The sequence below is a fragment of the Microtus oregoni genome, unplaced genomic scaffold, assembly GCF_018167655.1.
Source record: "Microtus oregoni isolate MIOR12 unplaced genomic scaffold, Mior012 000049F_ref0000343, whole genome shotgun sequence".
NCBI classification, from domain to species: Eukaryota; Metazoa; Chordata; class Mammalia; order Rodentia; family Cricetidae; genus Microtus; species Microtus oregoni.
The window spans coordinates 4,067,926-4,094,488 of record NW_024543223.1 but is presented as its reverse complement, the minus strand read 5'-3'; the positions used below and the strand labels follow the sequence as shown (position 1 = coordinate 4,094,488).

General features: G+C 48.9%; 2 protein-coding genes across 5 annotated transcripts in view; one reads left to right on the top strand and one right to left on the bottom strand.

Annotated features, from left to right (window-relative positions):
* Window positions 1-21,356, bottom strand: part of LOC121436548 (cilia- and flagella-associated protein 99-like) — a 48,507-nt gene extending 27,151 nt beyond the window's left edge. The window contains exons 1-4 of the mRNA XM_041636549.1: window positions 21,271-21,356; window positions 13,350-13,478; window positions 1,550-1,694; window positions 474-568 (exon numbers count right to left, since the gene is read on the bottom strand). Coding sequence (XP_041492483.1) covers window positions 474-568; window positions 1,550-1,694; window positions 13,350-13,463 — 354 coding nt within the window. The 5' untranslated portion in view covers window positions 13,464-13,478; window positions 21,271-21,356. The remainder of the gene's footprint in view (window positions 1-473; window positions 569-1,549; window positions 1,695-13,349; window positions 13,479-21,270) is intronic.
* Window positions 21,357-21,488: 132 nt separating this feature from the next.
* The window catches only part of LOC121436579 (lateral signaling target protein 2 homolog), a 96,331-nt gene continuing 91,256 nt past the window's right edge, over window positions 21,489-26,563 (top strand). For 2 of the 4 annotated variants that reach the window (XR_005972708.1, XM_041636597.1), the window contains exon 1: window positions 21,489-21,951. Coding sequence is in view for 3 of the 4 variants with exons in the window: in XM_041636597.1 (XP_041492531.1) it covers window positions 21,913-21,951 (39 nt within the window). In the remaining variant the exon portion in view is untranslated. The remainder of the gene's footprint in view (window positions 21,952-26,563) is intronic. The other 2 variants (XM_041636594.1, XM_041636593.1) reach the window with 2 other exon arrangements.

The window sequence follows — 26,563 nt, the reverse complement described above, 5'->3', positions numbered from 1 at the left end:
GCATCTGTTGAGTCAGCACTGTGGGACTCAGTGTAGGAGGCAAGGTGGATGTTTGCTTAATAATCCTTATGGATTCCAGCACAAAGCAGCAAAGCCTGAGCCAAGTACAGATCACGCCAAGTGCAGAACTGGCCAGAGCAGTCCCAAAGCATCACCGAGAAGATGCCATCAATTTTAAATTCCTTGTCATAAAAATGAAGCCTTTGCTTCAGATAATTCTAATTGCTTATCCATCATGGGGTATGTGCAGGTAGGAAAGCCGGTCCTTCATAAACCAACCAGATAGTCAGAGATAGACAACATTGTACTATACAGGGCTGTCAGACGGTATTAAGCAGAGAAAAGATGAACCTGCCAGCTTCTCTAGCTAAAGGAAAAAGTGGGGTCGATCAGATACACATCTGGCCCCAAATTCTTGCCTTCCTGGTTGGTAACCTCAACCGCAGTATTGTGTTGGGGGCAGTAGCACTCACCTTGCAAGTCTTGTGCACAGGCTGGGACTTGATGATGCTGCAGAAGAGCTGGAAGCCGAGCTCATCCAGCTGGAACATGGCCAGGTAGCATATTACTGGGGAGAGAGCTTGGTGTGAGGAGTGCCCAGCTGCCCTGCAGAGGGGCTCTGTGTGTGACCTTGGGAGAATTCTGCAGCTGCTGAGAGTCTTGCAGGCCCCTTATTCTGTCAGGGCACACAAGGACAGGCCCATATGGCAACTACCACTTCATGTACAGTGATTGTAGAACTAGCCACTAGGGGCTTTTGGCTTCCACACACTGCATTTGGTTAATTCTCAGAAATCCCAGAATTTCTCTGGGCAAAAGTGATATCATCTTTAGTTTTGTCGATTTTGTGAGCTGAGTCATTCTGAGTCTTTGGGGATGGAAGCTTCTCTGATGAGGCTGTGTTTCTGTCTCTGAGCCAATGAGGGTCAGCCCAGTTTTGCATCTGGAACCAGCTACCTGTCTCAGCCTACCAGTGTGCACAGCCCTCAGCTCTCTACCCCTGGGCCAGAATTAAGGCCGACAGCATGTTCTACGTCTCTCTACCCTATGGTAGCACCAGCTACTGCCCACAATAGTCACCATGTTCTGTGAATGTGGACAGTGGTCAGAGGTGGCTCTCATATTTAATCTTTCCCTGGATGATCCAGACTACCATATGCCTAGTCTCTCCACAGGTATCAGGGTTAGGGTCACAAACAAACCTCAAGAGCTGCGTCATTTGGCCCAATCTGCCCTCAGGGGCATTCTCTTCCAGATAAGTGGCTGGGGGCGGGGCAAAGGCTGCACTCTGTTCTCAAGACCCAGGTTTCAGTTTCCCCAAGAAACAGTATGTCTAGCCTGGGCCACATACTTATGGGTACGTGAGAACCAAGTGAGAGAAAGAGCAGCAGAAGCATGAGGAGCCGCCTTCTGTGTCCAGAAGCTTGCCGCTTGTTGGCCTCTTTCAAGTCAACCTGCCAAGGTCTGTGGCTAGTTTCCTCTCTAGTCCCTGTCTGGAGTGGGCAGCAGGCCTGGGCCTCACGGACATATGGGTAGTGACTATACACACCCTCAAAGAGGCTGTAGTCGGCCCACAGGCAGAGCTGACCATCCCGCACATAGAAGGCATCCACCACGATGGTCAGTAACTTCTGGTATTCCAGGCAGCCAGACAGAATCTCCAAAACAAAGGCAAGCTTTTGGGGGTTCAAAGTCTGGAAAAGAAAGCCAGGAGAGAGCCCTCAAGGACCATGAGATCAAGGCTGAAGGTAGGGGATAGACACTCCTACATGGCCAGTTCATTCAGCTCTCCTAGAGCAGTGGGCAGTGACCACAATGACTGGACCCTGAAAGACCCTACAGACCCCCTCCTCAAAACCCGCAGCTAGCATGCTCCTGGGGGAACGTCCTGTTTGCTTAAAAAAAATTCTCCGGATCAGCAGCCAGCCTGCTTTCGTAAGAACATCCCATGTACTTGAGAGAGCAGGATGTCTATGAGATAGGAAGACTGCAAGGCAGGATATCGATAAGATAGGACATCAACAAAGCAGGTTGACTGCAAAACAGGATATCTGTAAGATAGGAACAGGATGACTGTTGCCAGACATCCATGCTGAGAGAGGAAACCATTCATGCCCCCCCCCCCCCCCGCCTCATTCCGATAACCACACTTTTGCTTCTGTAAACTTGCTTTTTGCTCTTCCCTATAAAAAGCCTGCCCTCCAGTTGGCAGGCACGCAAGTCTTCCAAGAGATCTTGCTGCCCGCAGGTACCTGTGTCTACTCAATAAACCTCTTGCTAATTGCATCCTGTGGTTTGGTCTCGGAGTGTCCTGGTTCTGGGGTCTTCCTCATCAGAGGAAAGGTCCTCTCTGAGGGTCTTTCAGACCCCACAATGGCAGGACCCCAAGGATGAATGAGGACAAAGTGGGTGCAAAGACAAAGACACAGAAGGACAAGCATTATGCAAATATTCTTCTATAAGAGGATAGGCGAATCCATAGAGATAGAAAGAATGGCCAGCAAATGACAAAGGAGGGTATGGGGAGCCAGGCAGCTGCTGTTTCATGGGGATAGAGTTTCAGGTTAGAAGGTTAGAGGGCTATGGAGATGCATGGAAGTGATGGCTATACAGTACTGTGAGTGTGCTTTGTGCCACTTGAAAACAGTTAAAATGGTCAAAATTTATGTCATGTGCATTTTACCACAAGGAATTAAAAGGAATTCATATAAAGGTTTTCAAATGAAGAAATAAAACATTATCCAAAAGAGTGCTGCATGATCAAGGGAAATCTGTGAGAGCTTCTCCGGGATAAAAAGCAGGATTGGAGCTCCTAGGCAGTAGTAAGAATTATGGTCCCTTAACCAAGCACGATGCTGCATGTCTTTTAATAGAGGCACTTGGAATAGAGGCAGGCGAAGTTCAAATCCATCTGGTCTACCAGAGATCCAGGTATATTAGGGAGACCCTCTCCTGATTGGGGGGGGGGGAGAGAGAGAGAGATTGAGAGATACATACATGATACAGACAGACAAATAGACAGAGATACAGATTCTGAATTTCTGAATTCTGTCTCCTTTGGGGAGGGAGCTGGTCAGGCAGGGTAGGGCAGGGTTGACCTTTCTCACACTTTCAAACAATTTGGTTTTGTGACCAGTGTCAAGACTTTCTACCACTGTGATTAAAACAAAACTGACAAAAACAGTTTACAGTGGGCTGGAGAGATGGCTCAGCAGTTAAGGGCACTGACTGCTCTTCCAGGGTGTTAAGTTGGGGGCATAGCCTCCAGCCCCTGACTTGGGAGTTGCACTGCTCTGGAGTCCAAATCCCAGCATGCCATAGGGTATTTAAGTGAACTCCTAGAGGAGAAACACGTGGTTTTCGGGTCTGCATGGGCTCCCTGCTGTCCTGTCTCCCCGCCATGTGCTGGGCCACCCGAGAGCATCTTACTTAATAAAACGATGGGCATTTAGATTTGGTTTGATTTGACCTAATTGGATTTTTTTTTTGCACCAGCAGAGCCGCTCTTTCTCTTATCACAGGGAACCTGGGTTCAAATCCCAGCACCCACATGCAGCTCACAACTGTAACTCAGTAACTGACACTCTCACATAGACACACCTGCAGGCAAAACACCAATGTACATAAAAGTAAATAAACTAAAGAAAACAGTTTCTAGGTAGAAAAGATTAATTTGGCTCATGGTTTCAGAGGTGGTAGTCCACAGGTAGCTGGTTCCAGAGTAGAGGGAAGCTGATCATCATCTCATGGTGGCAGGACGCAGAGAAGGCTGGAGGCAGGGATATATCCTCCAAGGCACCCTTTCAGTGACCTGTTTCCTCAAGCTCCCACCAGCTCTGAATAATGCTATCAATGAAACTGTCCACTGACAAAACCAGAGCCCTCAGGATCCAACCACTTCCCCACCTCCGAACACTGCACTGGAGCAAAACCTTCAACACAGGAGCCTTTGGGGGACAATTCAGACCCAAATGATAATATGACCTGTGTGTGACACATGCTAATTATTTTATAAAGTAATTAATATTTTTAAATTAAGGGTTGAAAAGCAATTAAGTTTCATTGGAGAAGGAAAATGAGTATTATCTGCTTGAACCAGCACAGTGCTGAGAAACTTGGTGAGACACTTGCTGCTGAGCCTTTCTAGAAAAGCAATTTGGAAAACAGGTTTTGAGAGCTTTATTTTTGTGATCCTTTAACAGAGTAAGTGTGCTTCAGGGAACTTAAGGAAGCCTCCCAGAACACAGAAAATGTTCACGTGCCCTCACTGGGGAAGAGGTCTAAGCAGCACTGAACAGGAACAAGGGTCCATCAGCAGGCAACCAATGGGTCAAGCATCATTGCTGCATCCTTCATACTAGTACGATGCAGCCATTAAAATGATGCCATGCTAAGATTTACACGGGGATGACAAAAGAGCACCACCCACGGCAGAACCGCGGGCTACGACTTTGGTGGCCGCAGAATGTATCTGCCACTCCTCTCTGTTCCTCTACATTCACACTTCTCTAATAACTTCAGAATTCCTAAGTTTTTCCACTGCTGGCTACCCCTTTAACAAATCCTGCCTCTGTCAAAGTACTTTCCAGAAAGGCTGCATCAAAAAGCCTTACAGCAGCCGGGCAGTGGTGGTGCACACCTTTAATCCCAGCACTCAGGAGGCAGAGGCAGGTGGATCTCTGAGTTTGGGGCCAGCCTGGTCTACAGAGTGAGTTCCACGACAATCAGAGAAACCTTGTCTCAAAAAATAACAACAAAAACAAAACCAACAATTAAAAACAAAAAACCCTCTGAGTTTCCACAGTGCCCATTTAAGGAAAAGTATCTCTTTTACTAATTTTTTTGCAGTGCTGTGAAGTAATAAGGGTGGCGGTGGGGCTGCGTCCCCAACACCCCGGCCACCTGCCCGGCTAGCTTATGCCCCGAAATAATTACACGGACACTGTATTCCTCCAAACACTGCCTGGCCCATTCTCTTCTAGGCTAATTCTCACATATTAATTTAGCCCACCTCTAATCATCTGTATGTAGCACCCCAAGGTGTGCTTACCGGGGAGATTCCAGCCTAGTCCATCCTGGGTCGGAGCTTCATCCCGGGAGCGGGGCATGGTGTCTCTCTCTGAGGCGTCTGCTCCCGAGAGGGCTGTGGAGTCTCTGACCTCACTTCCTCTTCCTCCCAGTATCCTGTTCTGTTTTCTCCTCCCACCTATCTTCTAACCAATAAAATGGGCCAGGGCAGTTCCTTTATTAGCCAATGACCTTCCTCCATCATTTCCCCTTTTTCGGTTTAAACAAAAAAAAAAGGCTTTAACTTTAACATAGCAAAATTACATATAACAAAACAGTTATCAAGTAAAAGTTACAATAATCTTTATCATAACTAAGGAAAACTATAACTAACTATTCTTAACTCCATCAAAGACTCCAGAAAGATATAATATTACTTAAGTAAACAAGAAAAAAAGCAACTTTTAAAACTCTAGATATGACCTAGACATCTCGCTGCCTGGACAGTCACCCAAAGTTCCTCTGTACTGTTGGGGCATCCATCTTCAGCCTTCAGGCCCATGCTATCCAGCAGACATTTCCATAAAGCAGGAAAATTCAAAGTCAGTTCAGTCACTATCTGTTGTGTCCTGCAGAATGTCGTGCAGACTCTTTCATGAATCAGGAACCCCGAAAGATCATCTCACCTTAGGCAAGTTCAGTAGTCCTCTCTCTGTGGGTTCTCTGTGTCCAGTTTATGCAATAGTCCAGGCAAGAGCAGTTTCTTGTCCAAATGGCTATCAAACTCCATAAGGTGCCTCTTCGATGCCCATCTTCCTCTTGAAGTAGATTGGTGCTGCCAGGAGCAGAGTGTCTCATTGTTATGAAAAGTCCTAAGTTATTAAAACATTAAATGTCCTATTCTGTAATCTTTGAAAGACATGAAGAATGCCTATCTAAAATATATATCTAGAAAATATTAACTAACATGACTACAAACTTGACTATTATGATTATCTATCAACAACCTATATTTCCTAATTATACATTACATTTTAATAAGGAACTACACAATCACAATACCTTAATAAAAATCAGAAACACTTATACATATAACAAAATTGACCTTAAATCTCTATCAATAAAGCAAAATCTATACTAATGCAAACTATTCATACCTATATCATATCCCCCTTTAAATGTAAAAGAACGTTTATAAACCATATTTGGGAATATGGGTGCAGTTTTTTCTCTTCAAACTGCTTCCTGCTGAATGGGGGCGTCGTTAATTAGGTCTTTCATGGTATAACCTGTGTGCTAGTTTCATCTCAGTTGGCAGTTGAGCGAAGCAATTTTTTGAAGGTGTTCACACCAACCCTTCAGGAGGGCGTGGTCCATCATACCAAATCGGAATAGAAGAAATGAACAGCGTCTCATCCTCTGTGAAAACAAAATAAGAAACTCTTTTCCAAAGTATCATATCCTTAAATCCAAATTTAAAATATCTATGTTGGATTAGTTGAGCAGCATTTATAAATAAATATCTTTTAGCAGCTGTTGCACCTTCCTCAGTATTCAAATAATTCAAAGAGAGCATAATAGCATACAGTATCAAGATTCTCTGTGTATTTTCCATCTTTGTACAGCTTTGTTTTAACCTCTATTTCGTTTACTTTTACTTTTAACTTTTTGCTTTTTGAGACAGGTTCTCTGTATCTTTGACCTGAAGTAACTCTGTAGACCAGGCTGTCTTTGCCTGTCTCTGCCTCCCAGGCATTCGGGATTAAAGGTGTACACTACTACACCTTGAACTCACAGAGATCTGTTTGTCTCTGCCTTCTAGGCACTGGGATTAAAGGCGTGTGCTACCACACACAACAACTCTCTTCCTTTTTTTTTTTTGTTTTTTACTTTAAGAACTTCAACTTTTAGTCTGCATATATTTTTAACACACTGTAAACCATTTAAAAATTTTCTTTGTCTTTGAATCTCTCTTTACTGTATATCTCTCTTTTTCTGACCACATGAGTCTTTAATTTACCAAGCAATATCAGTAGGATTAAAGGCGTGGCTTTGCCGGCTGGATCCAGCCCATTCCTTAGCTTTCCAGCCTCATGGCGGATATACAGGCGGTAGCCATGTTTACTGCAACAACGGTATGGCATTTCAAGGTCCCTGCCAGCAAGCGAGATTCAGCAGCCTGTGCTTGCAAACCACACGTACCGCCTGCGTAAAAGAGTCAGAGTTTGTCCTGGCAGGACAGCCCAGAAAGCCGGCATTTTTAAACGGCACAGCTTTTTTCCTGCTACGGCTGAAAACCGAAAAGCACGCGTTCAGCTTTTCGTCAACACCGTTTAAGTGTTTTGTGGCAGGACCTCTTAATGAGCTGCAGGCTTTGCAGCTAAAGCTGAGTCAGGAAGCCTCTCTTAGATGAGGCGCTTGCTTGCCTCTAGCAAGCAGAGTAGAACCGAGAAATTGCTGCTACCAAGAAACCAGGCACAATGCTTTCATTTTGTTCTAGAATTACTTCCCAAGCTGTCTCAGGCTTTATGTGGAAGCAGTTGTCCACGTGGGCGCCATATGAAGTAATAAGGGTGGCGGCGGGGCTGCGTCCCCAACACCCCGGCCACCTGCCCGGCTAGCTTATGCCCCGAAATAATTACACGGACACTGTATTCCTCCAAACACTGCCTGGCCCATTCTCTTCTAGGCTAATTCCCACATATTAATTTAGCCCACCTCTAATCATCTGTATGTAGCACCCCAAGGTGTGCTTACCGGGGAGATTCCAGCCTAGTCCATCCTGGGTCGGAGCTTCATCCCGGGAGCGGGGCATGGTGTCTCTCTCTGAGGCGTCTGCTCCCGAGAGGGCTGTGGAGTCTCTGACCTCACTTCCTCTTCCTCCCAGTATCCTGTTCTGTTTTCTCCTCCCACCTATCTTCTAACCAATAAAATGGCCAGGGCAGTTCCTTTATTAGCCAATGACCTTCCTCCATCAGTGCTGGAGATTGGAAATGCGCTCTAGCTGAGACACACACCTCTACCGATAAACACTGGTATCTCAATGGTTTTAGTTTTTAAATTACATGTAAAAATTATTTTGTGTGCACGTGCATGCGTATGTGCACTCCTGTGTGCAGGCATACATGGCATGGCAAACATGTGGAGGTCAGAAGACAACTTAGGAATTGATTCTCTTCTTCCAGCATGTGTGTCCTTGGTGTCAACCTCAGGTCATTGGGTTTGACACTATGAGAACCTTCACTCACCAAGCCATCTTGCTAGCCCAGCCTTATTTTATTTTATTTTTTATTTTTTTTTTGATTTTTCGAGACAGGGTTTCTCCGTAGCTTTTGGTTCCTGTCCTGGAACTAGCTCTTGTAGACCAGGCTGGCCTCGAACTCACAGAGATCCGCCTGCCTCTGCCTCCCGAGTGCTGGGATTAAAGGCGTGCGCCACCACCGCCCGGCTCCAGCCTTATTTTAAGGTTTGTTTTCTCTCCTCCCTCCAAGACAGAGTTTCTCTGTGTTACCCTGGATGTCCTGGAATTCACTATGTAGACAAGGCTGTCCTTGACTTTACAGAGATCCATCTGCCTGCTTCAGCCTCCCAAGTGCTGGTATTAAAGGTGTGTGTCACCACCATCTGACTCATTTTTTGTTTTTTGTTTTTCGAGACAGGGTTTCTCTGTAGCTATGGAGCCTGTCCTATAACTAACGCTTATAGACCAGGCTGGCCTCAAACTCACAGAGATCAGCCTGCCTCTGCCTCCTGAGTGTTGGGATTAAAGGTGTGCACCACCACCACCCAGCTAATTTTTTTTATGTTAGAAGAATAACAGGGTAATAGAAGAGTCTGCAGACCCAGGACACATCCCAAGTCATGACATAGTTTCCCTGTGAGTGTCATTTCTGGTACTGCCCTTGCTTCCCAGGACTAGAAGAAGCCTGAAAAGGCATTCTTGAGCCTGCTTGCTAATACAACAGAGTGTGCAAAGGGACACTACCTTACCTTTGCTTCCCTGATACCTACAGCACTAAGATGTGCCTGTATGCGCAGCGGCAGCAATGGCAGGAGAGGTTCCTTGCAGGGACAGCCCTGGAGGAACTGGGCTGGTCCCTGCCCCTCCACCCTTCCCCAGACTCTCAGCATAAGGTTCTAGCTGGAGTCCCAGCCTGTTTCCCAGGTTCCTTTTGGAGCACATCTGGCTACAATATTTCCACTAGCCACTATTGTTCTCAGCTCTGCTGCTACTCTTCCTGACATCTCAACTTTTCCATAAGCGAACACCTTGGGCTTGTTCCTCCATGATTCACAAGTACTCCCAGGTGACCTGGTCCAACTTCAGGCTGAGAATATGCTGGCCCTGAAATGTCCCCATCACTGGTCTGTAGCTCTCCCTGCACTCCAGAACCCTCTACCTGGCTGTCTGCTTGGCCTCTTCACTTGGAGACAAGCATATGTCCACTAAGGGCTCTGCTGTTGGCCTCCTGAGATTGACCCATGATATCCCAAGTGCCCTTTCTGTTTCTCTTCTTGCCCTCCTTGATCTATCTGCCTTCAGTCCAGATATCTAGAGGCATTAGAGTCCTGTTTCCCAGCTGATTCCAAATCCAGGAAGGTTGATCGTGAAGGCTAACCATCATATCCCCTCTTCAAAGTTTCTCACAGTTCCTGGAGTCCAAGAGAATGGTGCCAGCTCCTGCATGGCTTCCAGTAAGGGCTTCATGCTGCTCCATATATGGCAGAGAAGAGGAGGGAACCAGGTATGTACAGAAATTAAACACAAGAGCTAGCCTTGCTTCATAATAATATACTCTCTTGTTAAGGCCAGGACAAGAACTCACTTGGGGAGACACATTCAGTCTTGAGGGCTTCACCCCCAAGGACTGAATCATCTCTCCCAATGTCATCTTCAAACACTGTGGTCCTGAGGAATTCAGCTTCAGCATGAGATTTGATGGGGAAATCACCTTCACACTATAGCGAAACTTTTATATTAGTATGTGCAATGGATTCTCACTTATATGTACTTTTTACATAATTTTTACTTATTATTTACTAGATGCAAACCAAGCTTCCTGAAAAGTCCTTAGAGAGAACCAAATGCTACTCTCTGCTTCAGTCCTAGGACTGGCACTGAGGGAGACTTTTGCTGAAAACAGTTTTGAGCCATGGAAAACACTGGATATTTTAATAAATATTAATATGGGACACATTTCCTGTGTGACATTCTGTCCTTCCTTCCTTCCTTCCTTCCTTCCTTCCTTCCTTCCTTCCTTCCTTCTGGGTTTCTCTGTGTAGTCTTGGCCGTCCTGGAACTCACTCTGTAGACCAGGTTGATTTTGAACTCGTAGAGATCCGCCTGCTTCTGCCTTCCAAGTGCTGGAATTAAAGGTGTGCTCCACCACCACCCAGCTATTTTTTTTTAAATTTTTATTTTATGTGTAAGTGTGTTTTGCTTGTGTGTATGTCTGTAGTACACCATGCACATGCAAGCACTGCCTATGGAGGCCAGAAAAAGGCATCAGATGCCCTGGAACTGAAGTTATAGATGGTTGTGACCTGCCATGTGGTGCTGAGAATTGAATTTGGGTCCTCTGGAAGAGCAGCCAGTGCTCTTAACCACTGAGCCATCTTTCCAGTCCTCTCTCACCTAAACTCTTGTACAAGCTCCATTAACTTCTCTCTTCCTCTTCTGGCTGCTTGCCCCAGAGCTATCCAGCTGCCTATGCTTTTCCTGTTAGTCCTGCCCTGCAGGATCTTTCTATGCTCATTCCCTCTTGTCTACAGTCTGGGCTCTGCTCTGATCTTTCCCTGCTTACATCCAACCTCCCCATGGGCCAGCTATATAAGCTGAATAGCCAGGTCTGAATAGCACACAGGCCTTGTTGGACTTCATGTCTACCACTCTCAGTCATAGGTAAGAGCCTTGTGCTCCTGGGGTCTCATCTTGGTAGGTCCCTCTGCCCAGGAAGCCCTATCCCACTTCCAGGGATCTGTTGCTCCTCAAAGTCAGAGTTTTCCTCACTGCTTGGCTACCTAGCGTGCCTATGGTGCCCATGTTGCCCTCTCCTTCGTCCCTAGTCCCAGGTGGATTCCCCAAGTACTTAAGCATAGCCTGTTCTTGCCAGGCAAGAGGCTTCTGAGCACAGGGAGAGCCAAGGTGGTACCCAGGGACTGACCCCACCTGAGTCCACCTACAAAACTCAGCCCTAGATCAATGCATCAGTGACTTTATGCTTACTCCAAAGAGTTGGTAACTAATTAGGAGTCGAGACAGAAGCCACAGGCTAGGCCGCCAGAGCTGCCAGGGTACTTCACCCTTTACTCCTGCACTCTCCCCGAGGCCCAGCCAAGTTGGCCCAGGCAAACCCAGGCTACTGCAGCTGGATCCACACTGCACAGCCAGCTATAACCTAGTTTCATCTTCTCAGACAGCGGCTCCAAATAAGGATATGTCCACACTAAGAAGAGCCTAGGGCACCATGCACTTAGGCAGTCTGCCCACCACATGCTCTGCCCTGAAGCCTTCTGTCAGCCTCTGCCTAGTGGTCTAGGGGTTGTGCAGCTTTCTGGCAGGTGGCATCTCCAGCCTTGACCTGGCGGTCAGTATATTCCAGCGAGTTCTGGCAGCAGGAGATGAAAGTGTGTTGTTAAACTGAGTCAGTGCCCAGGCCCCCATCCACCTTGGCTTCAGACGGACTTTGGCAGAACCTGAAAGGACCAACATCTGAAGCGGGAGTTGCGTCTCCACTTAAGATGGAGCTCAGCTTCCCGGGTATGTCAGCTCCATCCACTGTTGCCAACTTGCTGGGTTGCATCAGAGTTCTAGGCTTCTCGTGGAAAAGGCACACAGATGGTCACGACTTTGTGATTTTCCAAGTGACAACTAGGACTCATTTACAATTAATCTATTTGTTGTTAATGGAAAAATTGTCTCAAACCAATTATGAGAACTAAAACTCAGTTTTCTGTGGTCACCAAAGAGTAATGACAATGACTTCCCTCGGCTTCACTTGAAAGAAACGGCCCTTCTTTTATCAAGGCCCTGAATGGCTTCTCAGCCCAGGGAGTACGCTGGGTGTTCCAAGTGGGTGGCGATAGCAGGAGTGGCAAGGACAGTGGGAAGAACAAATGGACTGTTCAAAAAAAACCAGGAAGGCAGTATGGCTGGTGGAGGGGATGTGAGGATGGGTGGAGAATGAGGAGGGCACAGTGGAGCTGAGGGGCTCTGCAGGGAGGATAACTACTGTGTCACATCTGTGGGGAGATCAGGAAAGAGAGGCGAGAGGGAGCTTCGGCAGTGAATAGGACGGGAGTGGGGGCAGGTGCAGGCCTCACCTGGGCCAGGCAGGGCTTGATGACTGAGCTCTTAGTGGATACTCATGGGAACCTAGAGGACATATATCCTTAGACAGCGCTACTTAGACATTTGTGCTCTTTGCCATTGGATGCAAGAGTCGAAGGTTGGGGAGAGGGGTCTGTGCTGCAACAATTAGCAGGTGAGGTGACTTCTGAGTACTTTGACAAAGAGAAGTCAGAGCCTCCGGGGGTGGGGAAGGGGACTCAGAGCGGTGTCCAGAGAGCCAATCAGAATGTTGCAGTGCTGGTGTGTAGATAACAATGGGGCAGAGTCTGGAGCTGCCAACAGAGAGTCTGCTGGGGGAGGGGTGTGCTTTGGAGAGTTAACCATCCAAAACTGACTTGGAAGTACAGCTGCCATTGTGACAAGCTCAGGTTGGACATTGCAGTGATACGCTGTCCCTGTCTGCCTCTCTCTTACCTTCTGCAGGGGATACACTGCTGTTTCTATCCTGGATGTCTCTGCTTCCAGAACCTTGAGAGCAACGTTCTGTAAAATTTCCCCAGTCTCAAGCATGTTGTAGCAATGCTCAAACATTGAACTGGGGTCTAAGGGAGGTGGACAAGCACCAGGTGGAGGCACTTAGGGTCCAAGGCAGTTAGGTCTTGGAGAGGGCCCAGACTCTCTCCTGGAGTTCTCATCGGCTGAGCACAATCCACCAAGAACTGTGTCCATAAGCAAGTCCCTACTTCCCCCACTGTTGCTGTCCACACGGTCACAGCTTTCCCTGTGTGGGGACTGGGCTGCTTCTCCTAATGCACCATGGGAGTTTTGTAGTTCTGGGTAGAGCCAGGTCCGATGTGCATTCAGGACGCGGGGAGCCCTCTCATGGCAAAGGGGTGCCTCCACAAGGACCACCAGTCTTCTGATGGAGTGCCTAGTCTCATACTTCTCCCCACAGGAAGGAATGGATCTCATGCTGTTTGCTGGAAATGTCAGGTGACACATGTCACTGATGTGGTCTCCCAAGAAACCCCAGTGGCTACCCTGACCCTACCTGCTGTAAGGAGGCAGCTGCCGTCTCCAGGAACTGTTCGGGATTGTCCTTCTCAGGCTTAAATTTGTCAAGTTGCTCTATTACAATCTCGATGCATTTTTCATAGTAGGTCATCTTTTAGGCAGAGGCCTGAAACAAACCCACACAGATCACATCACCCATGACCTCTGAGTGGCCAGTTTGGGTGTTGGCTGAAGTGGTTGCAGGACCCTTACCCACCCCAGAAGGAAGTCCCTGAGGGTTCTGGGTTTGAACCGTGAGAATTTTGGAGGTAGGGTTTGGGCTCAGGTGAGCTCAAACACACTACTTGGTTAGTTTATCTCAGGTCCCGGCCACCCAAGTGATCTGTTTGGTCATGGCAAGCCCACTTCAGGTCGCCTCTTAGCTCCAGCCTCTGCCCTCTCTGCCCTACACCCAGGGTTCCATGGCATCCACCAAAGCCCAACAGCCATGCTGTGGGTGGGGTGACCCCCAGGAAGAGCTCAGGTCAGAAAGCAGGCCTCTGAACATCCCCCAGTCCAGCTGGGACGGGTGGCTAGTTTTCAGCAGGCTCTTCCCAGAGCAGGTGAAGAAGACAGAAGTATCGCGGAAGGCTGTGGAGTTCCCAGGAGCTATGCCATGTGAATAGCAGGACCCATGCTCACAATACAATAAATGAAATAACAAGAAACATTCAAGTAAAATAAAAAGGACATAAACTGGAGAAGAAGGGCTGAGCACTAGCATGCATTCCCCCTTCATGTTTACTGACTGTGGATCTGATGTTACCAGATGCTCCAAGCTCCTGCTGCATCTACTTCCCCACCATGAAGGGCTGTATGTTGGACTGGAAGATAAACAAACCTTTTCTCCCAGAAGTTGCTTTTGTTAGTAATTCAATTTCTTTCTTTCTTTCTTTCTTTCTTTCTTTCTTTCCTTCCTTCCTTCCTTCCTTTCTTTTTTTCAAGATAGGGTTTCTCTGTGTAGTCCTGGCTGTCTGAAACTCACTTAGTAGACCAGGTTGGCCTTACTCAGAGAGATCCCCCTGCCTTTGCCTCAGAGTGCTGGGACTAAAGGGTTGCACCGTCACGCCCAGCTGCTTTTGTTAGTATTTCATCATAGTAACAGGAAATGAAACCAAGGTCCTCAGTGTGATGGCCAGTTCTGGCTAGTCATGCCAGGCCCAGAGGCTGATTTTTGAAAATTAGGAAGCTTTTCTAAGTGGTCAAAATGCCATAAATGAGAATTTAAGGAAGACAAAAGGGGAAGGAAGTAGGGACATGCTCAGAATTGAAAGATGTAGCTTTCCAGAAGGGTGAGGCCTCTGAGGGTTCTGCAGAAGAACTCATATAATCTGAGTAGGGTACCCCGAAAGTTTTCAGTAGAGATCAGGATTGCCAAGCAGCCTCATGCCTTAGCACTCCAAGATCCAGAAGGTCACCTGTCAAAGACCCTGCTTGACCTCTGAACAAATCCAGAGGGGAACAGGCATGGATCTGGGAGGCTGAGGTTGAACCCAAGGGAGTGTGGTTGTAGAGGAGATGCAGATGGCTCTAGGGTGGCAGCAGAGGAAGAAAGCAGGGTTCCCCTGCTGCCTTTGGGGGAACCTCTCTGTGGTGCTGCCTGGGAAGCTTCACTGAGGAGTTAGGGAGAAAGGCTGGAAAGACTTTCACTGAGGACCAGAGTCCCCATGCACCCTGACTGCATTCTGAGCCAGTTCTACCACAGCCAGGGCCTGACAGGGCTCCCAACACAAAGGGAGAACCAGTCTCTCTGAGAATGACCTCATAGAGTCTGCAAACAGCTTTGAAGCCCTGGGACCATGAACAGGCTCTAGGGACACAATAAGGAGGCTCCATGGGCACTGAGGGGAGGCATAGCTAGGACTCTATCCCTGCTCAGCCCTGATGACAGGCACCAGGACAACCTTTTCTCATGCCTAGAAACCCACAGGTCCATTTCATGGTAGATTCCTCATGGGTCAATGGGGTTTTGATCAATGGGGCAGGAGGAGACAGTAGCCTTCTGTCTTGGACAATGCCAGATTAGTCAATTCATCGCACACAGATCCACACCTGCCAAGATGCAGCAGGTATGATGTTGGGTATGGTGAGAGGTTTGGGGCTGACCTGCACCCTCTGAAGCCTGCCTCCCTGGAGATTGTCCATTAAAGCCATCCTACCCTATAAGGAGCATCTACTGTTGGAGGTCTGGAAGGCCCTGAGGGCTCCTATGGTCCTCTCCCTCTCTTTGGTCACTCAAGTTATTTCTAGTGAGCTCCCTGGTGAGAGACTTGACTACATGCTAAATGAGCAATAGATGGGCTTCATGCCCAGTGGCCAATTTCACCCTGTCTGAATATGGCTTCCTCTCTCTGGGAGGGACAGAACAAGCCAGACACTTAGCTCTGCCTACATGGGTAGATTTAGGCACTTTTCTGGACATTACTTCATGGAATTGGAGACCCGTGGCTTCCCCTCTGGCTTTGTTGGGGGTGCTCTGTGTTAAGTGAGCCTGGAACTAGAGCCCCCTTTGTGAGACCACATCTGCTAGGCAGTGCCCTGGAGGTCTGTACCTGTCCTGTCCCGTTCTCTTGACTGGTTAGTCCAGTAAGCTGTGATGTCATTGATCATGCATGACCTTTGCCCTCCTTCTCTGGAACAGCTCTTGGGGGCCCTTTGTTCCACTCTGGATCTCTCCTAAGTGGAAAACAATCTCAGACACTCCAGGAATCTTGGCTAAAGGCAGCTCTGTGGGTGTGGGGAGGTCCTTTTTCCTCGTGTGTGTGTGTCCGTCCATAGAACTCCTAGTTATTAGTGTCTTGGTGACAAATAGCGGCGCTGTCAGGTAGCTCTGGAAAGATACCCGTCTCTACAGGTTTCAGTATGTGCTCCAGAGAAACCTAGTTTTTCTCAGTCAATGCAACTAGTGGACAAAAGACATGTGTTAGGTTCACAGCAAGTGCTGACCCTCACTGCCCATGCCGCAGAAGTCATGCTGGCGGTGGTGGGGTGCGGCTGCGGACTCCTCCAGTGTCAGATACGGTGTTCATGGAATCCTTCTCTGGCCTCACGTCTGAGAAAGAGCATGTGTCTAGGTGAAGCCTTAAATCCATTCACTTGTTCTCCCAGACTGAGCCCTCCCAATGCACCAAATGTGAGCTCCTGAGAGGGTTGGGTGGGGTGGGAGCAGTGGGCCCTAGGCCTTTGACCCTCGCTGCTGCCTTTGACCTTCGCTGCTGGGGGCAGATTGGAGAGGTGAAGTCTCAGGAGTTTATTCCCAGGTTCTTAGTTGCTGTATGACCCAGAAGGGCCTCAGCATGTCACTAGCCCTTAACAGTTCAAAGTCACAGCCTCTGACCTCTCTTCCTTTACTGGGGTCTTTGCATATGGCTCCTTTTTCTTCCCATAAGTTAGGTGATCTCTTTACATCTAGCTACATGCTGACATACCAAAGCCTGCCTTCTTTGCCTGATATTCCTTTCTGGAAACCTCCTCTGATAACAACTAAACGGTCATTAAGCCTGGGTGGGTATGGTAAGCAGGGCCCTGTCGCTCACCCGAACCTCGCCTAGGCCGAGAGTGATCTGTGAATGATGAAGGCAAAAATATAAAAAGGCGTAAGTACCCTAAAACAGCCCCTCATCTAATCTGGAAGATGTAGGTGGCCAAGACAAAACCAACCGAAAGGGCACACTGACTGAACCGAGGACCTTCACCATGCTGGGCTTCTGTCACTGAGCTCCATCCACAGAGATGCAGCAGGGGATCAGGAAGCCCTCATCGACTTTTTAAAAACACGATTTTTTTATTCTTTCAGTTTCACACATGGAGACAATGTGTTTTGACCATATCCATCCCCACATGATGACTTTGCTCAATACACTTCAGTTTTATTGTCTCATTTAATTGGGGGCTAGGTACAGTGATAATAATTTTGTAAAGAAATAAGAATAAAACCCATGTCGAGGAGTTTGGAGTAGGGAATCTGTTTCTCTAACCACAGAGAACTTTCTTTCTGGGTGAGCCTGAGGCCCGGCCTTCAAAGCCTCCCTCGATCCCTGGTGAAGATGTGAAGTAGAACAGCACACACACACACACACACACATCCCAGGACTCAGCAGAGAGTTTATAAAGATACGCTGCTGAGTGGTAGGGGTGGGACTCAGCCAGATAGTGCAGCCTAAAACACACCATGCCTTGGAGTCTACCTTCAGCACCTAGGAAAACAATGCAAACCAAATTGCCTGGAAACAATGTCCAAGAGTGAGCGTCTTTCTTTCACGTGTTCAAGGTGCCGTCCACGATGGCATGGGAGTCAATGCAGCAGCAGCTTGACAAACAGCCACGTTGCTTTCACAACTAGGAAAACAGAGGGCTGGATGCCTCCGAGTGCTCACCTTCTCCATTTTATTCAGTCCAGCATCCCCTGCCCATGGCATGGTCCTGCCCACAGTTAAGATGGGTGAGTCTTTCCACATGTGTTAAGGTTATCAAGATTATGCACCCATCTACCTACTCACCAGACTGGAATGTCCAGAGGTCTCTTAGGTGGTGTAGATCCTGTCAACACCAGTCATTATTAGATATTCTGATTTTCTTTTTTTGGCAATTTTCCAATCTAGAGGGCTGAACTTATGTGGATGGGCTGTCCAGTGGTGCCAGGGAGAAAGGACTGCTTCCTGCTCCCCTACTGTGGAGCCTATATCTCTGCAGAAAGTGTGGGCCAAATGCCCTTGACTGACTGGAGTCAAAGAGGACCAAAGGAATCAGTCCAAACACTCCCAAATCCAGAGTGGACCTTGATAGAAGGACACAGAAGGAATGAGTGAAAGAACCAAACTGAAGGTGGGAAGGAGCTCTTGAGAGCCTAGCCTGTCTCTAACTATCCAGTCTGAGCCATCTGGGGCAGGGGTGCCTTGCAGGGACCTGTACATCCACCTGTGACAAAGAGCAGGTGCACTGTGAACTCAGATGGGTACGAGAGAAAGGATTCGTGGATCCTGAATCCCCTCTGAAATCACCTAAAACGTAGGCAAAACAATCACGGTTTGGGTAGGAAACGGGCACAGCCTCAGGCAGCTCTGAGCACCTCAGCTTTACTGATTTCTGACTCAATTTTAGTTTTGTTTCTTCTTGTTTCTGTGTTGGGGAAGGTGGTCTTGATGTGTGGCAGAGGCCGGCCTCACGCTCTCCACCCTCATCTCTCTGCTTCCTCAGTGCTGGGATAACTTGCCCACAGAGCCACACCTAGAGCCAGTGCCATTTTAAAAGTCTGTTTACTCTGAGTGCTACAAGCAGAACCCGGCCTCTCCTGCATTAGGTGGTTAGGTGGCTGCTGAGTCGCATGCTGAGTGCCTCAGTCTTTAGCTTATAGGTAAGAACTGAAATTTGGTTCCTAAGAGGATAGATTTTTTTTTTAATGTATATATGTGGCCTTTTAACTTCCTTCTTTCATCGGGACTCAGGCCTTTCACTTGAAGTGACCTGGAAGGCAGGCTGAAGCAAAGTGAACTAAAGCAAGTGAGGAGGGTTCATTTCTATCAGAAATGAGTTCAACGGCCTCAGCCATGAGATCCCAAATTCATGTTACTGAAAATACGCTCCTGTCCCGTGACTAAAGCCACTCTGTTAAGAGTGGCTACCAAGCCATTCTCCATGGCTTTCTCTTTCCTCCCGACTCTTCCTCAGACCTACTGCTGCCTGACTGGACGGTGACATTTTCCAGACTCCCTGGAAGCTGGCTATGGCCATGCGTACAAGTTCTTTCATCTCTGAGAAGTCCTAGAGGATAAACTTTGGGAGTGTCGAACAGAAGTGGAGAGCCATTCCTTTCTTATCTTTTCCAGCAGGTTTGTGGGCTCAGGAGGTGATGGCAAAAGCCAGTGCACCCATCCTCAATCCTGAGGAAAGAGGTGAAGGATGGTAGCCAGAAAAACTGGTTCCGCTGTACCTCCAGGATTACCTCTTCACACACCTCTTGTATGGACACATAAATAATCTATGATGCTGGAATCAGTTGTTGCCTGTAGCTAAGCCTTATCCTGATATACTTACCTCCCTGGGGTCAGCCTTTATCCTGACCATAACTTCCAACCACGAAGCACAGAAACTAGACAGGAACAGCTCCATGCTTTGGAGTTGGCTAATGATGCACAGACCTCAGATAACTTACTAATCCACTATTACCGCTTATTATCCGTGTGTCTGCTCAAAGTTTTCACTTGGAGAAGATTGTGGTTTTGGGAGAAGCATCTTTTTTTTTAAAATTGTGTTTATTTTTATGTGTGTATATGAATAGGAGCACACACAAGTGTGTGCATTTGTACGTGGAGGCCAGAGGACAACCTTCAGCGTCACTCTTCAGGAACTACCCACCTCGTATTTGAGACAGAGTCTCCCGCTGGCTTGGAACTCACCACCTAGGTTAGATTGTCTGACTAAAGAACCCCAGGGATCCACCTTCTCTGCCTCTGAAGTGCTGGAATGACAAATGTTTGTTACCATGCCTGGCCGTTTTTTTAAAAGATTTATTTATCTTATGTATATGTGTGTTTGCCTGCATGTATGTATGTACACCAGAAGCATGCAGTGTCCATGAAGGTCAGAAGAGGGGTTTGATTCCTTGGAACTGGAGTTACAGGCAGTTGTGAGTAGTCAGGTAGGTCCTGGGAACTGAACCTGGATCCTTGGTAAGAGCACCCGGTGCTTTTAACCACAGAGTCATATTGCCCCATGACTGGCTTTTGTGTATGTGTGTGTTCTGGTAGACTTGCTAATAAGGCAATAAAGCAAACTCTTTATTAATTGAGCTATCTCTGCAGCTCCAGAAGCAGCTTTTATGATGGGAGAGCATACAATTGTGGACATGTTGACTTTAAGGTGGTCTGTTAGTTGTACAAATAGTGAAGAACAGGCAAACAGGTCTGAATCCTAGCATTTAGGACAGAGGGGAAAAAAACCTGTTTACAAAACAGTGTGGTTGCCCTGAATCACCCAGGAATGGGCAGCAGAGCAGCTTAAAGGAATAAATAAGTGGTGGGCCACAAGGCCGGGCAGGGCTGAGGGAAGATGCAGGAGCTGCTGGGGCAGAAAGAGGGTCCATACGCTGTACCACACAAGAGGCAGTCAGTTGGGTCACGTATTGCTAATAGTAAGAGAGAGATAAGAGCTCAGACCCATCATTGGATTTAGCAGCTCCGAAATCAAGGAAGACTTTGGTCAAGTGCATCAGAGGAGTGGCTGGGAATGTGTTCAAGAAAGAATGGGTGGAAAGGAATTGGAGCTAGGAGACACCTCCATAGGTGTTTGCTTTTTAGAGCAGAAGGGAGTGGGAAAATCAATCAGAAACACAAGGGGAACATCTCTCCCGGGGCTGGAGGGCTGAACTCCCTTTGAATTTAAAGAAATAGAGGTCAGAGAATCCGGGGAAGAACAGGAATCCCGTGCTGGGTCGGGGGTAAGTCCCTGTCATTGTCTCATTTCAGACCTATGGGAGAGGTGGCTCTGGTTGTGGGTGAGGGGAAAGAAAAAATTGTTGGGGGCAGGTGCATCCGGGGGCTCTTGGGATCTACTGCCTATAGCAAACGCTCTTCGTCTGTGCATGGGAGCTTTAGGTGGGATCACACGTTCTCAGCTGAATTCTTGGCATGTGATAAATTCTCAGATTTTTGACTACGTTTGTGTTTGTGTGTTTACAGATCCCAATTATGGCACTGCTAGGGAGGTAATGCATCACGGAAAAATTATCTTTTTAAAAAAGGTACCATTTGTTGTGGCGATTAAAAAAGAAGTGGTGGAAACACCCTACCTTTAATCAGGGAGGTGGGAAGAAGAACGCAAAAGTAGTCTGCCTAGACCAGAAAATAGTAAGCAAAGATTTGAGAACTGGAGTTAGTGAGGATGGGATGCGCTTGGCCCCTCACCCTCACTTGCCTGCCTACCTGCGGGACGCCAGGCTTCCACAGGCCTCCGTTTGCCCCCGTGTCGTCTCTCCAGGCGCCGCGGGCCAGAGCCCTCACCGGCCAGCGCCCGCACCCGCAGCTCGCCTGGGCGTCGTTTAGGCGCCGTCACCTAGCAACGCCAGGCAGGCTCCGCTCGCGGTGGGCGCCGGGACCTGTAGTTCGGAGCCGCCTTCCCTGGGTCCGCGTCCCGGGCGGGGTGCGGAGTGGCGCTGGGCGCGGATTGGTGGCCTCACCAGGCGCGCCCCACCCGCCACTCGCGGCGGGCCGGGGGCTTGTGGCGCCGTCGGCGCATGTGCGGCCGTGACCGGCGGAGGTGCGGGGTGTCAGCAATCCGCGAGGCGCCGCGCGCCCAGCCCGCGCCTTTCCGCGCGCCCGCCCGCCCGCCCGCGGGTTTGGGTCGGTAGCGCGCCGCTAGCTGAGCATCCTTCCGGCCGCGCACCTGCCCCGCGCACCTGCCGCCAGCTGCTCCGCACTCCGCTAGGCGCTCAGGATCAAGCGCTTGCTCTCTAGCCGGTCCCGGCCCTGCCTGCGTGTCCTCCCCGTGCCGCAGCCGGGCCCGGGCTCAGCGCTGCGGCGGGCGAGTGCAGTCCGGAGCGCGGCCCGGGCCGGCGCGGCGCGGCGATGATGAACAGGTTCCGAAAGTGGCTGTACAAACCCAAGGTGAGTGGCTCCAGTTGCGGACCACGTCCTTCGCGTCGCGCTTTTCTCGGTCCAGTTCCCTTATCCTGCAGGTCCCTCCTTGGTGAGACAAACCTCGTTTCCCTGGCCCTGTGCAAGTCCCCCTTTCTGGTTTCTGCCATGCCCCTTTCCCGGATTCTGCGACTTGGACAGACCGTGTACCAGGCGCGCACTGACTGTTCTTTGGCAAACCCAGTACTAGACCGGGGTTCCTTTCCGGCTTGGGTGTATTATCATGTACCCTCTTTCTCGTCTCGGCCCCAGCTCGCACTCATTGGTCCCAGCCTGCGTGCTCAGAACCCATACTTCTCTTGGTTCCCTCTTGCGGCACCGCAGATGCCCCTTCATCTTTTCGCACCACAATTATTCTGGCCTAGGATAGTGGGCCTCCCTCCCACCTTCCCGTCGCACTTGTGAGCCGTCCTTCTCCACACTCCCCTTCTCCAATCCCTTGGCTTTGGTCAGACCCTTTCTTCCTGTATCTTTAGAGGGCCCACACACCGCGGTTCGGTCCTTCCAAACTGGACTGATTCGACCTCGGTTCACTTCGCATCCCTATCCGGGTACGGTACCCGCCCGCACCTTTTTGGATCTCTGACCAGTTCTCCGTTTAGTCGCTGGGTAAGGCTCTTGGAGCCGCAGCCTCTGCGGGCCGGAGGTGCGATTTGCTAGCCGGCGCCTCTCTTGGCTCCACCGGGTCGGGTCCCGGCGGCGCGACCCGCGCTTCGGCAGCTGCGCCAGTCGCACTGCGGGCACTGCGTCCCCGCCGCTTGCCTGGGGCTCGCGGTCGGAGCAAGACCCGGTGCGCTCTGCTCAAGGCCGGGCGGTGCAAAGCTGGGGTCCAGCAAAGGTCCAAGACGCACCCACAGCATCCAAAGCTGCGTGCTGGGGGCCCGCAGAGCCAGAGGACGTCAACGCTGGAGGTCTTCAGGGGGTTACGACCTGGGTGGGGTCACTGCAAAGACCAAGGGCGGGAGCAGTGCTGCGGCTGCTTGTTCGTGTCTCGGAAGTCAGAGGCCTCCTTCTCATTGGTCCACCCAAAGAACTGACCCTTCTCCCGCCGTGACTAGCCACTTTTTTTTTCTTTTTCTTTCTTTCTTTCTTTCTTTCTTTCTTTCTTTCTTTCTTTCTTTCTTTTTTTTTGGTTTAGGGTTCCTGTCCCAGACTCCGTGAATGATCTCTCGGGAGTGGGGTTTCCTTAAAATCATGTCAGCTGACGCGCGCGTTCAGGAGAGACATTCTGTTTGGAAGACTGGCACTTGAGGCTTGGGAGACCTCAAAGGATCATGTTTTTTTGGCCACTGAGGTCGGGAAGTTTTTCCTTGGGTTGGAGAGTGTTGGGGTGATGGCTTATAGAACGTGAGGCTGCCTTTGATCAGCCCTGGCCTGGCCAGAGGGTATTCTGGATTCTTGCACGCAGGTGCAGCAGCGGTTTGTGCTCTTGTCGTGGGGCAATTTTATCAGGCTCTTTCGACCAGGGCGATGGGTGTGGTTTGAGCCTGCTTGTCCTTAGCCACGCCCTAGACGTCTAGCCCTCTTTTTACTGCAATCCCTTCCATGTGCTCAGTCCTTCCTGCTGTCTCTTTGTGAGTCTGCCAGGAGATGCAGCAGCTCCTGCACGGAATTATCTGTACAAGGAGTGTTTTTCTTTCATTTGAGTGACTTTTTAGCACAAGAAAAATAAAACCAAACAACAACAAAACAAGTTTAGTGATGAACTTGCAGGGGGGAGGGATTTGCTTTTTCAATAACATGACAGGGGACTGTTTGCATGCTAAGCTACGTTCTTGTCTCTGGGAATGCTTTCGGGGGCGCTGGGGGTGTCCAGGTGTCATTTCCAGCGGTGCCACGAAGGGAAAAGTGTGTTCTGTGGCCCACCACCTAAGTGTTTGGAAGGGAAAGAGCAGTGCCTGCAAACCCCATTGATTTTCATCCGTAGCTGAATTTACTGTGGCCTTCCCTTGAGGTTGATCCCCAAAGTTAAGGATCGCACCCACAGAGTTCCCTGTTTTCGCAGGCAACTACTTTCTAAATGCAGCCCACGACGACGAGTGGAGAGTTGAGTTGGTAACCTTGGGTGATTCAGCCCAAAGGGGGGTCCTTTTCAGAAGGGAGAGGTAGGTCAGATTTCTCCCTCTGCAGTCCTCCTCATTGTCAGCCCTCAGAGCTGTGGGATGCTGTCCTTGACCTCTGGACTTGAGCCACAGCTCTGTCTCAGATCTCTGCTCTGGCCACAGCCGTCTCTGGAGCTGGTGCCCTGTGGTCAGTCTAATCATGAGCCATCTCTTGTTCCAGATCTGTCATTGGACTTCAATGTCTTGATTGTTTGAAGCATTGGCTTGTGTTATGTCATCCTTGTAGTTTTTATTTTTCAAACCAAAGCTTAGATTTTTGCCTCCAATTATCAACTGAATTTTATGTCTCCTTCTTGCTTGATTGAACATATTTTGACACAAGTGGGCACAGAGTTGGCCCTCAGAAGATTCTGGGTCTGGAAGAGTTAAGTACTAGTAGTCTGGAGGAGACTGTTGCTGACATAATTCCCTTTCCACTTTCCTATTTAGACCTACTATTTAAACCATATTGAAATGTAATTCCTGCTTTGGTTTAAACCGAACACACACAGACCTTGTTCATTACATGTGGTGGAAATATTATGAAAAATGCTGTTATTCCTACAGTTCAAAAAAGCAATGGGAAATGCTTAGAGAATTTTTTTTTTTACATGATACAAGTTTTGGTTTCTGAAGCACTAAAAACTACTTAAGTTGGGTGAAAAGCATACCCAGTGAATAGTACAATAGATGATGTTAAAATGACATTTTCAAGGCATTTTATTTCTATTGATTTTCTTAAAATAAGCCTTTGAATAGCTCCTTTTACCCCTTGATGGAGACCTATCAGGCTCACGGTATTCTGACTCTGGAGGCTGCGAGGAAAAGGCAGGCGGTAGGGGCTCAGAGGCATTTCTTTGGAGCACTTTGTGCAGGCAGAGGCTTTCTCAGAACATATGCTTCAGAAAGGCGAGGCAGTTGGTGCCCTCCTTGGAAACAAGGGTCTTATCTTGTTCTTTGCTTGGCTGTAACTTTCTCTGACCGACCTGGGTGGATATTGCTGGCTACCAGGAGGGAGGACGTTGGCGTAAGGTAGGATCCTAGACTGGAACCCTGGCTAAGGTGGGATGTCTGGGCTGTCATGGCGAGCTTATTGATGTGCACGGAGGATGCATTTATAGTTTCCTTCTTTGAGGAGAAACTGATTGGCAGGCAGGTGGTGCTTGTCAAGGGTATGGGGATGGTGGATGTGGTGTCTAGTTTCCATACTCAGCCATGTGCCCCACAAAAAGCCTTCTTGTTTCATCTCTAAACCTCTACCAGGGGAGGGGCTGTTGAGCTGCATGCCTGCTCCTTTGTTGTGGAGTTTCCGTGCAGTCCTTCACTGAGTGGCGTTGAGATACTGTTTGCAAACATCCAGGGTTCATATTACAGATGAGATCCACACTTAGGGCCCTTTCAAATGTGAGCCCACTCTGCACAGACCATCCCATTGGCTTCCTGTCACAAGCCTCCTACTCACATGTTCCTTGACTACTGGCCATGGGTGTGTGGTACCTGGAAGTGCAGTAGTGGGTGGGGCAAGTCTAGGGCTGGGACAGGAGAGTAGTGGTTCCTGTCATCTGCCTCCATCCCAGACCCCTTCCAGAGCCTTTGTCAAATTCAGCACTCAGACTGTGGCTAGGCAGGCCTAAGGAGCTTGAAGTGGCTTCTTTGGTCTTCTCCAAGCAAGATCTCTCAGCAGGAAGCTGGTCTCACTTCACAGGTTTTCCTGTGGTTTCTGTAGTGGGAGTGTGGGGCCTCACAGCTCCTGTGACTCTGCTGGGTGAGGGAGAGGCAGTGCTGCAGGCAGGGCCAGTGTTGTTTCGGTGGGACTCTGCCATTGCTCAGGCTCTGTTCCCAATCAGACTAGCAGGCTTACTGGAAATGTGTGATGTGGTTTCTGTTAAATGGGCGAGTCAGAGCTGGCAGTCCTGAGCTTCACTTAATTGTTATTTGGAGTTGGCATCCAGGAAGGTCATGTGGGTGTATACTCTTCCCCACACTAAATGGGGCAGTGCTCACTTTCATTCACCCTTAAGAGGAGAGATGCTGTTTAAATCAATTTTAGTGCCCGCTTTGGTACACCGAGAATGCCCAGGATAGCAGCTATGCCTCTCTTTGTAGTGAAATGCACGCTTAAGAGCCCATCAGTGCGGCACACTTCTGACTTGTCAGAATTGACAGCAACATGGTGCAGGTGTGTTCTGTGTCCTGCAGAGGTGTGTGACAGTGAGCTGATCCCAGCTCAGAGAGAGAGACAGATGCTTACATTTCAGTGAGTTTTAGGAGTTCCTCTCATTTTAAGTTGTCCCGAGTCTTTGCTCTGACCATGGCTTCCGTGACTATGTAGCACTGGATCCAGAGACAAGGCAGCAGAGGCTGCCTGGTCCTGGTAGCGAACCCTTGCCCTAAGCCTCTTAGCTCTGGGCCTTATTTTCCCTAGCTGTCTGGTGGAGGTGATGGGAGCTGCCATGTAGAGTTGCTGGGAGCAAAGACCC